The following is a 15,394-nucleotide window of genomic DNA, read 5'->3' as shown; positions in this document are numbered from 1 at the left end:
AACCAATTTGAGGAATAATTTGTAAATGGTCAGTATCTTTGAGGGGCTAAGTGAATACAATGTTAAATACTTGATTAATAATAGGACCTGTACTCTGAAATCTTTGTCATACTGTTAGTTTTTAATGTATGAAACTAAATTCTGTCAGTGACATATACATACACCTAGGTCACTTTCTTAGGTCAAAGTCATGGCTAAATTCACTTTTAAACACAAGATTCCAGGTAGCTGAGCCAGCTATCTGTACCCTGAACAGTTTTTCATCCTAATAAGAGTCCCTACTTCAACAGCTCATGCTAATTCCATCATAATATTTATTGCATAGTTTAACTACGAATTTATCAGTCCCCCATTAGACTGGAGGCTACCTGAAAGCAAGGACTCTCAATTTCACTTTGTCTTGAAGAGTATACCAACTTACTTGCTAAATGAGTAATGAATAATATTCCTATTGAAATGGTGTGCATTTGTCCATCAAATATTCTTACCTATAGTCTGATTTAAAATCCTCAAATTTAAATGAGAAAATTATACCAAGGCTTTGATATAGCTTATGCTAAATCATTTTTAAAAACTGTAGCTCTGAGGTATTTTATTATAAAAAGTTGATATTCATGTACATGAACTAATATGAACTTCATCATACATTTACTTCATTTTTTAGCTTGACCTTCTAGTAAATCTTTAGCTTCATTGATTTTGGCTGCTATATAAGGAGATCCTCCTATAGGAAGAAAGAAAAAGGAATAGTTAAAATATGGATTCTCAATTTCTGCTTGGTAAAAAGCTACTCTCATTTCAAGGATCCCGATGCTTATCTGAGGTGGAATTACTAGAAATTATTTTTTAAAACTATGATGCTGCAACAGATCACTAAGTAAATGATAATATATTCGATCAATGGGAAATGAGGTAATTTCCACGAAAGTGATTTGCACAAAAATGACACCTTTTTAGGATGCTTAAAAAACATGTATCATAGACATATATGTGCCTTTGAAATAGTGTAAGTTAGCCTATTCATGATTACAAATCATGAATGAATATCAATTTATTGTACCATGTTGCTTTAAAACCATAATATTCTCAAGAGGCTTCTAAGCTTTGTTGGAAAAACCCCAGTTTCTTTAGATTCTTTTTTTGTCCTTCACAGTTTTTCTCTTTTCCTATTATCAACTGTCCCTTCACAATGTTTACACGTACCAATTGGCTGGAGCAGTGATTCTCTAAAGTGTGGTCCTAAGCCCAGCAAGAAGCATCAACAGGAAACTTGGTATAAATGCAAATTTATAGGCTCCATGGCAGACCTACTGAATCAAAAAAGCCCTCCACATAATACAAGCTAAATTTTGTAAAATATGCTGAAGGCCAAATACCAAACAATTAGAACCCTGTTTAAACTGTCAGAACCCATGAAAACATCATGAAAGGCCTCTCCTCTACAAGCAAAAGGATTTGAGCACTGAAACATGGATTTTGTGGTCTATGTTTTGGTATTCAAAGGAAATATCTGCATTCTTTCAACATAGCCAAGGCTGCTTATAAGGATATCAAAAATGAATAAATCTCATAAATTTCTAACTAGGTAATCTCCATTTCAAAGTGTCTACACTGGATGGGGAAGAGTTAGTTTTATTAACTGAAATTTAACATTTTCTTTATGAATGTAGGTAAAACATAGTAAAATTAGCAGTATTTGTGACTGTTACTACTAGAAGTCATATTTTATCGCAATTACAGATCTCATTTGACTCACAAAGAGGTTTAGGCATTTCCCTTATAATAGCCAAGGGATATAAAATTATTCCATTAATAACATTTATGCCAACAACATATGTTTAAAGACTACTTACCTTTGTCTGGGTGATTTAAGAGCATAATTCGTCGATGAGCATCTCTTATTTTTCCTTTATTGGCAGTAGGGCTAATTAAAAAAGGAAAAGGTATTACTTCAGTCTACTGGATCGCATCAAAAAATTGTACATGAAGGCCAATTAAAGATGTGAAACTATACTAAGTTAACACAACATTATGAAAAGCTGTTTAGGAACCTCCTAACACAGAAGGAAAATGCACATCCTGAATTGGGGAACCAAACTGCTCCGCAGAAAAAAGCAAAAAAAAAAAAAAATGTAAGGCATTCTCAAAAATGTTGTTGAATTTGGTAAAATTCATTACAATAGTCCTTTTATTGAAAAGGAAAATATGTTTAAGTATTTGAAAATGAAGGCAGAAATTTCACCACAGAAAATGTCAGTTACAGAGAACAAGATTGAGTACTGTGTAATAATGTGTTGATAAGTCTATCTTTAAATGTATGAGAAAGTGCCTATGTGCCAGTGTGTCTTCTCATTTGACTTTTGTAGGAGAGTTTAGACCTTAAAAATGTACATGCAAGGAAGGACCACTAAGGCTCCAGTGACTAGAACTGACAATACCAATTTTCCTGGGACAAAATCCTCCCGTAACTCCTTCCTAATAATAAAGGAGAAAAGGCTTTCTTAACATTTTCCTCATAGCTGTAGAGTTGCAGAAAAATACTAAAAATCTTAGAAATTATTTTACCTTACACCTAGTATTAATGCTGCTTCCCGTTTTGTCATTTTGGGTTCAAACCCACCTCTGTAATAGCCACCACTGAAAGCCTGAAAGAAGAAATGCATTTGTAAGGAAAGATTAGTAGAATAAATTGAAAGTTGCTAACTAAGTTTATAATGGTTCATAGAATTAATCAGTAGCAAAATTAAGCCATTTGGGAGAACTTTTGGGTGCAATTTCCACAGTATTTTGGCTACAACTAAATCTTATATCTAAGAAGCAGCAAATATTTTAATGATCATGAAACAGGTCCTTTTTTTTCCAGCCAATATAAACTATCTTGGAAATAAAAGAACAGTGTCTCAAAGCCAGTTCTTCCAGTAGTGAAGAAGGATCATTCCAAATTAGCCATATTCATGAAAATTTGATCTCACAGTATAACTATGGTTTAGAACAAGTTCCTCAAGAAGAGGATTTGGAGGTCTTTTGAGACAAATAGTTCGAAAGTATTTTAAACAAGACTTTATTAATAAGGTATGTATAGACTTTTAAGATATGTGTATGTACAGAGGACCTGCTATCAGGTCCTCTCACCTTGTTATGTCAGAAATCTTAACTGGAAAAGCCTACTATCACTATTCTGCCTCATTTAATCACAACATAAAAATACTCAACAGGCTGTCATAGCCAAATTCATTCTTAACTATAATCACAGAGGGTATGATCATAACGTCTAGTCATACTCCATAGCCTAATTAACTACAGCACTAAATATGTTAGGTAGTGGCAGGGCCACACAGTAAGAACAGATCACTTTAGAACCCTAGATCCCTGTGTGCTTGTGATGCAGAGCAGTTGAAGGAAAGCAAGAATGTGGACAGATGATGCTGACGTTGACAATATGTGAACAATAAAGTGATAATAACTTTCATAATACTGTACTAGAATTGTTAACACTGCCCCCATCTCAATTCTGTCACGTATAACATTCAACTTTTTGAGGTAGCACCATTACAAAGTTCAGAACTTGTACACCCTCCTTGTGGAAACGAGAAGGGGCCCAAAGCAATCACTGAAAACTTTGTTGATGTTTGGAAATTTACCCCTCCTCAAGTGTGGCCCTAGGTTTCAAACACAGGCAGCAAAGAATTAGAAGAAATATTCACGAAGTCTTACAGATTTTGGTAGACTTTGAAAAACTTGTTTTACTTGAGGCTCCATATGCTTCATGGCTTGCAAAACATAACGGCCTAGAACCAATAATAAATAGAACAAATAAGTAAATCCCCAATCTCCTCTACTTCATTTCCACTCCTAAACCATAAACAAACCTGCAAATCCTGCAGCAGCAATGGTCAGTCCAACTGCTACCACTGTACTGGCCTGGTAAGGGAGAAAATAGTAGATATTTATTTCCCTAATTCCCACCCTTCCTTAAACCCATTTCCCCAATCCCCTACTCATTACAAGTTGCATTTCAATAGGAGAAACGAGTTTTAAGGCGAAAATATTCTGCCCAATGATCCTTTAAAACTACTGCAACTGATACACTGAATGCATTGTAAAAGTATGGTATTTTTCATTATAGAAGAGGGCAAGTCGACTTGCTTAATTACCTCTACAACAGTGAAGAAGATGATAACGTCCCTTTGAAAACTTATTTCAGCCTTGGGCAAATGAAGTCCCATTAAAGTCAAACCAAGAGCAGTAGAAATAAAGTTTCTGTTAGAGAAGGCAGAACTGTTTACACACAGTTCCTGTAAAATTCTGATAAAACATTTTCAATGATAAGCGTGGGCTAAACTAGGAGATTAACTTATTAGAGCGCCTTCAGCACTATCCCACCTCACTGTCTGTCCTGTTGTCTCCAAACAGGAGAGAGGTCCAAATATGTTGAGGAAAGCAGAGAGATCTATATCTGCAAGAGCCAAAGGGGTAAAGAAAGACAGAGAAAAGTGGCGCAAGCGCGGTGAGGATGTGTTAGAGCAAGGGCAGTTATAGTCAGATGCGTTCCCACGAATGTCCTAGTCCATTACAGACTCTGACCTTAGAGGAGAGCTTATGGGAAGCAAAGCCTTGGCGCCCGGCGACACCGGACCAGAGGCTGAAGACGATGTACGAACACAAAAATCCAAGCGGAGTGAGCCAACAGCTTTGTGTCCTGGTGAGTGTGACGCCCCAAAGACCTAAACCTCCCGCCCAGATTCGCCCTAGGGAGCACAACCTCAGCTGCAATCTGCCCAGGCCAAGGTTGAGGCCTGGGCCAGACGTCGCCCAGGAGACCGGAAGGCCGCACTCACCATGGCTCGGGCTCGGCTCCCCTGCTTCCACCGGGAGCATGTATCATCCCAGCCCACAGGTCGTGGCCACTATCTACGCGCCTTTATCAGCGAGCGAAGCATTCGCAGGTAGGAGGCACAAGTCTCCCAAGCACGGGCGCCTCCGAAATACGACAGCAGAAGCCGCAAACTAGGCCGGAAAATGTCGTAAAAGGGAAAAAGCGGAGAAGGAGGAAAGTCGCTCAAGCAGTGGGCGGGCGGAGCACGCTACTTCGTGTTCGTTGAGGCTGGGCGGATCGCCTCTCACCGGGGTTTAAGGGTGGGGCTTCTCTCTGTTTTCTGCCCTTTGCTCCCGGGGCATGGGTATTTGCAAATTTTTTCAGAGAAAGGCATGGGCAAGTGCTGTGCAGCCTTACTCAGAACGGTTTTCTTTTCCTACCTGTAAGCACGTCGGTTTGCCATTTATTTTGTTTATACTTGTCAAAGGTAGCGAATATACTTAAACACACTGACAGATTTCCACCATGAAGCCTAACTAATATGTAGCAACCCGGTGTAGGAAACAAGATATCCCAAGAAACCAAACGAACAACCTGCACTGTTTCAGGGGTTGCTGGGTAGCATTTTTTCGTTAAGAAAACCTTAATTAATTAATTTAATTTTTGACAGGATCTCGCTCTGTGGTTTGGGCTGGAGTGCAGTGGTGTCATCACAGTTCACTGCAACCTCGAAGTCCCCGCTGAAGTGATCCTGTTGCCTCAGACTCACCAGTAGCTGGGACTACAGCCGCGGGTCACTACGCCTGGCTGATTTTTAAAAATTATTATTATTTTTTTTTGCAGAGACAGGATCTTGCTATATTGCCGGAGCTGGTCTTGACTTCTGGCCTCCCAAAGTGCTGGGATTACACGTGTGAGCCACCATGCCTGACCAAAAGAACTTTGTTTAAAGGTGTGACTTGACAGGACTTTCTGTGAATGTTTGGATTTTCATTTTGTAGAATGAGATTACCACTTCAAAAAAAATTAATACTCTGATCACAAGATCTTAAAATCCTACAACTAAAAAATGCTGTTTAAAATTTCTCCTGCTACCTCAAAATAAAAGGCAGGACTTGATTTCATCTTTACAGGGCATCGGTTTCATATACCCCTGCATAAATGCTTGAGAAGAAAAAAATAATGGAGACAATAATGGAAGTTTTATATTAATAATATGATGTTCGTATGATCAAAATAAGTTTGGAGTTACTTCCCACTTAGAATTTACAGAGTTTTAAAAAATCTGTTACGTTGCAGTGCAATTCTGCTTTGATGAGTTTGTTGGCTATTAGATAAATATACACATTTTTTGACTTTGTTTTCCTCATCTATAAAAGCAGTTTGCATTTTTATCTCTAAGACCTCTTCTAGCCCTAAGATTTTGTGATGTAATTTGTTGTCAACACATGATTTAAGGTGATATCCTGTATTAACATACTAGCATTAACTGTATATCTTTCTCATTTGCCTTTTTATTTAGTTTTCACCTAATAAGTACAAAGTAAATAATCAAGTGAGGCATAAGATTTTGGGACCAAATTGGCAGAAACAAGCCAGAATGCTACCTGGAAAAATTTATTATGCATATATTTGATATGTACAAACTATGGCATGCAGTTTGCTTGAGGAACAGATTACCTTACAGAAGCCTACCCTCAGGAAACTGGGGTTGGGTGTTAGGCAGGGACCAAATCTGCAGGTGACAGATACAGGTCAGGAGGGCGGTTCCTAGAGGTGGAGAAGCCAAGGAAGAGACTACAGGAAAATGCAGCTAACAACCGCAAAGAGCAGGAACTTGAGGATTAGAGGCATACACACCTATGGGGCTGCAACTTTGTTATAAGAACACCTGTCAATCATGTACATCAATCACCTGGTAACATCCCACACCTCCCTTAAGCCCTCCCCTGCACCAGGCCAATAAAAGGAAACCACCTGGGTGTCCTAACATCTTTCTCCACTGGTAGAGACTGACCTATTTCTCTCTGGAATGTATTCTTGCTTTGTATAGCTTCCTTCTTTTCTCCAATAAAAACTGTTTGTGTGGAATTGCTTCCTGTCTTTGGTCACTCCATTGCATTGGCCCTGCTTATGGATTTTCCAAGCAAGGAGCCAAAGAACCAGGACAACAGCCCACCAAGAGGCCAGACCTGACATTTGGTGTGAAAACCTTGGATCCTCTCTCTTTTCAAGGTAAGGTGATGGAGTATGTGTGTTTTCTGGAGGTGGCCTTGTCACATTGTCTTTATGTCTTTTTGCTTTTCCCAACTGTGGTGAAACATGGTGAGTAGTGCGAATGTGGTGTAAACCCTGGAGTTCCTGTCCTTTTCGTTACAACACTAGGACTCAGGAAATGGAAATCCAATCCTGCCAAATGCCAGCCCAGTTCTTATGGGACTCCCCTCACCCTCAGTCAATGGGCTGCCTGCTCTGTGTGGAGAGTGGTTTGTCCTCAGGCTGAGGAAATAGTGGAGTGGTTGAAGGGATATCTTGACTGGAAAACCTGACTATAGTGAGGCCCCTGTAGCAACATAAGTGTTCTCCCTCACCCCTATAATCCTGTCTTTCTTTTTCTAACCAAAACTTAGTTTTCTAGGACTATGTTCCATGACATCCTATGCTGTTGCAGACTTAAAGAACTGAGGGTAGACTGACCCCCACCATCTGCCACATGGTCATGGTGGGGAGGAGTTCTCACCGAGTCTCTGGAGCCGGGGAGGGCTCCACCCATGGGAATGGGACATTGTGTCCCCACAGTGAAGTACACCCAGGAGAAGAATGCATGATCCTGCAGGTAATCTACTCTTGGTCTATTCTGTTCTCTTTTCATAGAGACAATGGGACGGGAAACCTCAGTTCCCACCAATTCTCCCCTAGGATGTCTGTTAAAAAACTGGAATACCCTTGGACTAACAGCCTCTGCAAAATGGAACTGGTGTTTTTCTGCAACACTACCTGGCACCAATACCAACTGATGGGCGGAGAATCCTGGCCTGAGAACAGGAGTCTTAACCTGAATACTATCCTACAATTAGATCTCTTTTGTAAAAGGGAGGGAAAGTGGTCAGAAATTCCCTATTCTCAGGCCTTTATATACCTGAGAGATAACCCCCAATACTGTGAGTCTTGTGTGGGGAAGTGTCAAATTAAGAGAACAGAAAAAGGTCAGGGTGCCTCTTCAGCTCTGGAGAAACCTCAAATTTCAGAAAAGAAATCAAGTGACAACAAAGGGACTATGGCTGTAGCCCTGGCCCCAGAGGAGCCTCAAACACCACCAGAATATGGTCCACCTCATTTTCTTTACGCCTCTTTTCCAAGTCCAAATCTACCTTCCATTTGTCCTTTACAGGAAGTATCAGGATCCACAGGGACAGCCTGTGAGGATCCATGTTCCATTCTCAGTGGGGCATCTCAAAACATGTAAGGAAAAACTGGGAAGCTTCTCAGCTGACCAGACAGATTCATAGAAGAATTTGAACACCTTAAGATTATTTTTGATTTAACCTGGAAGAATGTGTGGGTCTTGCTCTCACGTTGCTTCTCACTAGACAAAAGAAATAGGACTGGGCAGCAGTCAGGTTTATGGATATTAGCTTCATGTACTAAATCAAAATCTTCACCCTGGAAATCAAGCTGGGGGACCCAGAGTGGAATTACCAAAAAGGGCCAAGGAAGACCCCCACCTCCACAATCACATGATAGTATGCCTTATAGGAGGCATGAAAGCTATTCGGGTAAAACCAGTTGGCTTTTCTAAATTGGCAGAGGTAGTTCAAGGAAGGGAAGAAAGTCCAGCAATATTTAGGGAAAGAATCATTAAAGCTGTCAAGAAATATACCAACATGGGCCCTAACTCACCAGAGGCAATAACAGTAATAAACACTTCATTAACAACTCTTGTTCTGATGTTGACAGAAAACTCCGGAAGTTGGCCTTGGGACCCCAGACAAATACAGTCCAGCTACTGTTAGTGGCCTCCACTGTCTACAGCAACTGGGATATAAAGGTAACACAGCGGGATCACCAAAAGGCCAAATTACTGGAGTTGGCTATTGCTGCTATGGCTCACCCAGCTACTCTGAGGAACCCAGAGGGTGGTGATAAGACCTGTTTTTGGTGCGGGAAGCCTGGGCACTTTTGAAAGGAGTGCTGAGTCAAGACTGGATGAGCCTGGAACCATACTGGGAAGGCTGTGGGGCCCAGAAAACCATGTCCCAGATGTGGACAACAGGGCCATTTGGCCTGGGACTGTCCCTTGACCCCCAGGGCCAAAGGAGAGCCCAGGCCATAGTGGTCATAGATAACCAGGCCTGAAGGGGCCTGGGTTCAACACAGGCTCCCATACATACCATTGAGATCACACTTGAAGAACCCCAGGTAATCTTGGATGTGGCTGGCAAGCAAATTATTTTTCTCATTGATATGGGAGCCACTTATTCGGTCATAAAAGCCTTTGGTAGACCCCTGTCATCTTCCTCCTGTATGGTTGTGAGCATTGATGGATGCCCCACCAGAAGGTATCATACTCTGGTTTTATTATGTAGCTGGGAAGGAATATTAGTTACTCGCTAATTTCTGCTTATCCCCAAAGTACCAATTTCTTTGGTAGGAAGAGACATTTTGGTTAAGTTGGGTCTCCAATTACAATTATAACCCCACATTGTCATGTGGATGGATAACCCTCAAGAGAATTTTGAGGGAGAACAGAAGCTACCAACAGGCCTAGAGAATGTAGATCCAAGAGTCTGGGCAAATGGAAATCTGGGGCAAGCTGTAAGGATTTCACCAGTAAAGGTGACCCTCAAACCAGGAATTCCCTTCCCCAACAAGGGACAGTATCTGTTGTCCCCAGAGGGGCGGCAGGGAATTGTTCCGATAACACAACAATTGTTGAAGGCTGGGATGTTGGTAGAATGTTCATTCCCTTCCAACACTCCCATTCTAAGCAGTAAAAAAAACTGAATGGGAACTGGAGATTTGTTTAAGCCTTCAGAATCATAAATGAGGCAGTGATTCCTTTATATCCAGTGGTCCTAAATCCATATACAATTATCACTAAATTCCCCTGGGATCAACCTATTTTTCTGTCCTAGATTGGAAGGATGCCTTCTCAATTCCTTTATACCCAGACAATCAATTCCTGTTTGCCTTTGAATGGGAGAATCTTGCTACAGCAAGAGGTAGACAGTTAATGTGGACCGTCCTTCCTTGGGGATGGCCCCCATTTGTTTGGGGGAGCATTACAGAATTTCCTCACAGAATTAAAACTAGAACCTCCAAATACACTGATACAGTATGGTGGTGACATACTCGTTTGTAGCGCCTCTTATGAAGACTCAATTATAAGTACCAGAGCAATCCTAGAGTTTCTGGGGAAGGAAGGCTTTAAGGTTTCTAGGGAAAAAGGTCAATTGTGTGTACCAGAGGTAACCTACTTGGGATCTGTTATAATTCCAGGACAATGAAAACAGTCCTCAAGTAGAGCACAGGTCATTTGCTACCTGGTAACCCCTACTACAAAACATTTAAGAGAATTTCTGGGAATGGCTGGATATTATAGAATTTGGATTCCTCAATTTGGAGAAATAGCAAAACCCTTATATAAAGCCTTAAAAGGGGATGAAAGTGAAGTCCTGATGTGGAGAAAAGAACAGGAGATAGCTTTTCAAGACTTAAAAGAAGCCTTAACCCATGTGCCGGCCTTAGGAATACCAAACTTAGACAAACCCTTTATATGTTGCTGAGAAAAAGAAAGTGGCTGTAGGAGTTCAGGTATAAGAATTTGGAGGGGACTTGCAACCGGTAGGATATTTTTTAAAAATTTAGACCCTGTACCCAGAGGCTGGCCCCGTTGGTTGAGAGTGCTGGCTGCCATGGGTCTCCTGGTAGAGGAAGCTGAAGAGTTGGTCCTTTCCAGGACTCTCAAGGTTCAGGCACCACATAATCTGGCCCCTCTTTTAACCAAACATGGACCCCATTGGCTCTCCAATAGCTGGGTGTTAACGATATCAGCTCCTCTTAACAGAACACCCAGATGTTACCCTGGAAACTTGTGCAGCCTTAAATGTGGCCACACTCGTTCTGGCAGAACCAGGAGAACATGGAACTTTTGATCATAATTGTGACAAATCAGTACTAACAGGTCAACAGGGAGAACAGATTTAAAGGATGCCCCTCTATTAGACTAAGAGGACATTTGGTTTACTGATGGTAGTAGTATGGTGATAGATGGACATCAGAGAGCTGGGTGTGCAGTGGTCTCCTATACTCAGGTTCTCGAAAGTGGCCCCTTACCACCAAACACCTCAGCTCAAAAGGCTCAGGTGATAACCCTAAGGCAGGCACTAGAATTGGCCAAGGATAAAAGAATACAAATATACACTGACAGTATTAATAAATATGCCTTTATGATTCTCCATGCACATAGCCAAATTTGGAAGGAGGGGGGCTACACTTGGCTAGAAACTTTCCTATCAAACGTGGAGAGGAAATTCAGAAACTTTTACACGCAGTGTATTTGCCAACAGAAATCACAGTCATGCATTGTAGAGGGCACCAAAAAGAAGGGGACATAGCACAGGGAAACAACAAAGCTTATCAAGAGGCTAAGAGGGTGGCAAGGGAAGAGGAGTTTGTATCCACAGCATTAGTGGTTTTACCTGCACCCTTAGAAGTTAAAGACAGACCAGTCTATTCCAAAGAGGACCAGGACTGGGCCAAGGGAAGGGGATTCACCGTTACTGCTACAGGATGGTGGGAGCGAGAGGGAAGGCCCTTCATCCCCTTCTAATATTTCTCAAAAGGTGATCTCTAGCTTCCACCAAGCTTTCCACGTGGGGGCAAAGTCTTTAAAGATCCTTTTAGGAAAACTGGTGATTATCCAAGGATTAAACAAATTGATGAAACAAGTTACTGCTTCATGCTACCTGTGTATGCAAAATAATCCACAAGGGGGAGCTCACTGCCTCGGTTGCTAGAGCCAATAGAGTGGCAAGGCAGGTGCGGGCGCAGGCGGGAAGAGGGGCGAAGACTGGCAATTGGATTTTACTGTTATGAATCGGTGTAGAGGTTACAAATATCTTTTGGTATTGGTAGACAACTTCTCAGGATGGGTTGAGGCGTACACAATGCATACAGAAAGGGTCACAGTGGTATGTAAAATATCGTGAAGAGATATCATACTTCACTTTGGTCTTCCCCTGAGCCTTCAGAATGATAACGGATTGGCCTTTACGTCCAAAATAATCCACGGACTGACAACGGCCTTAGGAGTAGATTACAACTAACACACCTCCCTATGGCCTCAGGCATGTGGCAGGGTTGAGAGAACCAACCAAACTCTAAAAAGGACCCTAGTTAAGCTGTGTCAGGAGACTAAGACAGATTGGGTTAAAAATCTTCCCATTGCTTTGATGCGGATCTTCCCGTTGCTTTGATGTGGATTCGTGTCTCTCCCAGAGGGACACTAAAACTCAGTCCTTTTGAAATCTTATATGGCCAACCATTCCAAGTACAAGTTATCAGGGAATGTGTTGAGGCTAGTAATCTTCTAAAACACATCATAGATCTGGGGAAAGTACAACAGGCATTGGTGGACTATGGGCAACAAGTCCTCCCTGGTCCATAGGAAGGGAAAATCACTTCCCCCATACAACCCCAGGGGACTGGATCCTCCTTAAAGATTGGAAAGAAAGAGCACCTATCAGTCAGTTAGAGCCCATATGGAAGGGCCCGCATCAGGTCTTGTTTTCTACCCCCACAGGACTCCAACTGAAGAGAACAGAGAGCTGGGTGCACATCTTGAGAGCTAAAACGGTGGGCGCTCAGAGCCCGGACACCAGCAAGGACGCTGAAACCATAGATACCTACGAGCGTAAACCACCTGAGGGATTGAAGGTTCTCTTCAAAAAGGTGAAATAATTAAACCTCACAGGTTATGCCATAACAGGTAATAAAGAATCCCTACATATATTTCCTGATCTACCTTATGTTAGCCTTTGCTGGAATCCTCTACATAGTAAATATATTGTGCCACGAAGGAATAATTCTTTGCTTGCCTATTTTCAAGCACCCATATTTTTCATATTTTCATTATGATTTCATTTTTCTTCATCTTACTACAACTTCTTTTCTACCATTCCTGGGACCTTTAATGGCCATTGTCCTTCTATTAATATTTGGCTCATGCATTTTTAACCTTCTTACTAAGTATGTGTGTCTTCAAGCCTTCAGCTGTTCCACGTGAAACTTATTCTAGCTCAGGGATTTCACCCCATATCTCAACAAGCTAATACCACCACTCACGGAACTGCTATATAAGGCCTCAAGTAACTTCCACCTGTAGCTCTTAAAAGAGGTCATTGAGCCTGGAGAGCATTGTCCCTATTCAGCTCAAAGCAGCTACAGAACATGGACTTTCAGCCCCAATCCCCAAAGACTTTCAGGCTCCATGTCTCTCAGGGTGAATATTAGGCAGGGGCCAAATCTACAGGTGGCAGATACAGGCCAGGAGGGTGGTCCCTAGGGGTGGAGAAGCTGGGGAATGGATTGCAGGAAAACGTAGCTAATAACCGCAAAGAGCAGGGACTTTAGGTTTGAGGCATACACACCTGTGGAGCTGCAACTTTGTTAAGAACACCTGTCAGTCATGTACATCAATCATCTGGTAACATCCCACAGCTCCCGTAAGTCCTCCCCCAGACTAGTCCAATAAAAGGAAATCACCTGGGAGTTGAAACGTCTTTCTCCAATGGTAGAGACTGACTGACTCCTCTCTGGAATGTACTCTTGCTTTGTATAGCTCCCTTCTTTTCCGCAATAAAAGCTGTTTGTGTGGAATTGCTTCCTCTCTGTGGTCACTCTATTACTTTGGCCCTGCTTATGGATTTTCCAAGCAAGGAGCCAAAGAACCAGGACTGTAGTCCACCAAGAGGCTGGACCTGACAGTGGGCAACACAGCAAAACACTTCGCTGAGGTGGAGATACCTCTGTTTTTGGAGGGAGATCAAACTGGAAGTACAACTTGGCTCTGTAACTTACTAGTTCTGTGACTTGGACAAGTTATTTCTGACTTGTTCCCTCATTTGTGAAACAAGGTTAATGATAACCACCTTGCTGAATTTTTGTGAGGACAGAAATTATGTACATACTATGTTCTACACATAGTTATCACTCAGTTGGGGTTATTATTAGTATGAGGGAAGCCAGAGTTCAAATTGGGTGTATAGAAGCCTTCCCAGTTCTCATGATGCCACACTCATAGATCTGCGTCTGGTAATCTCTTATCTACCTGCTAACATCCTGGAAAGAGCACTTAAAATTGATCTTTTTAAATGTCTGCTGCCTGATGAATGACTAAATAGTCATTCCTTGTTTCCTCTAGCTTCTGGTGACTGTCAGCATTCCTTGACTTGTGACTAAGTCACTGTAATCTCGTAGGCCAGTATCTTGAAATCAATAAGTGAGAGGTGAGGGGGAATAGCTAAGAAGTACTCTTCTTTCACTGTGGCTTTCAAACATTTTTTGACCATGGCCCTTAGTAAGAAATACAATTTACATTGCAGTCCAGGGAACAAATACATACTTGTGTGTGTGTGCATGCACACACATGCAAATACACAAGATCACAGTTTGTTTTATGAGATAATACTTATCCTTACTTCATGAGATGCATGCTGGTCTTTCTGTTTCTTAAAAAAATAAATGCTAGGAAACCTATTAAGTTCACAACCCACTAATAATTGGTCATTTCTTAAAGTTTGGAAATCATCACTCCACGAAAATACACACTTGGAGCTATGACACAAAGCAGATAAGGGTTCCCCTCCAAGAAAAAAAACCATGTGTCACACATTGTGCTAAATGCTTTATATAGATTATTTCATTTCACTTCATGACGGTAACATTTACTTCTGTTTTGAAGATGGGGATATTTCGCTGGATATATTTTGTTTTCGCCTCCAGATCCTCTCTCTATTGTTTCTCACCCTTCTCTGTGACCCAGAGGAGCAGAAAAGGTTAGGAAGCTGACCTTAATGAACTATATCAATGAGCTCTCATCTGCTGGCTTGGGGTTCAGCCAGGTCTGTAATCAGGAGATCTGAAGGCAGGAGGAGAGTAAATTCATGCTCTTCATTTCTCCATCTCCCTTCCTGGTGGTTGCCATAGGCTGACTGAATGTGTCCTCTGAAGAATACAGATGCTGTTGTGTGTGTGTGTTCTGGTAGCTACTCCTGCCTCTTGCTCCTTCAGGTCTAAGAGTAGTAATGACATTACTACTGCCCCGCACTGCCTTGCTAGACACAGGGTTTTGCTAATTTCCTGTAATCCTGTCCACACCTTTGTAAACAGTCCCCTTAGTAAATTCTCCATTTAGCCATGATCTGAATATTTGTGCCCTCCCCCCCAATTCATATGTTGAAACTGAATCACCAGTGTGATGGTATTAGGAACTGGGACCTTTGGGGTGATTAAATCATGACTCGTGAAGCCCTCATGAATGGAATTAGTGCCTTCATAAAAGAGGCCCCAGAGAGA

The 15,394-nt window shown here is 41.6% G+C and overlaps 1 protein-coding gene across 1 annotated transcript; it reads right to left on the bottom strand.

Annotated features, from left to right (window-relative positions):
* Nucleotides 1-570: 570 nt before the first annotated feature.
* Nucleotides 571-5,053, bottom strand: DNAJC19 (DnaJ (Hsp40) homolog, subfamily C, member 19). The gene is made up of 6 exons (XM_012639433.1): nt 4,839-5,053; nt 3,870-3,921; nt 3,715-3,788; nt 2,566-2,645; nt 1,854-1,924; nt 571-724 (listed from the first exon to the last, which is right to left on the bottom strand). Exons 1-6 carry the CDS (start codon nt 4,839-4,841, stop codon nt 654-656), a joined length of 351 nt encoding a protein of 116 aa, XP_012494887.1. The 5' UTR covers nt 4,842-5,053; the 3' UTR covers nt 571-653.
* Between the last annotated feature and the right edge of the window lie 10,341 nt (nt 5,054-15,394).

This window comes from Propithecus coquereli, unplaced genomic scaffold (assembly GCF_000956105.1).
Source record: "Propithecus coquereli isolate 6110/MARCELLA unplaced genomic scaffold, Pcoq_1.0 Scaffold14, whole genome shotgun sequence".
In the NCBI taxonomy this organism is placed as follows: domain Eukaryota; kingdom Metazoa; phylum Chordata; class Mammalia; order Primates; family Indriidae; genus Propithecus; species Propithecus coquereli.
This window is presented reverse-complemented; position numbering and strand designations above follow the sequence as displayed.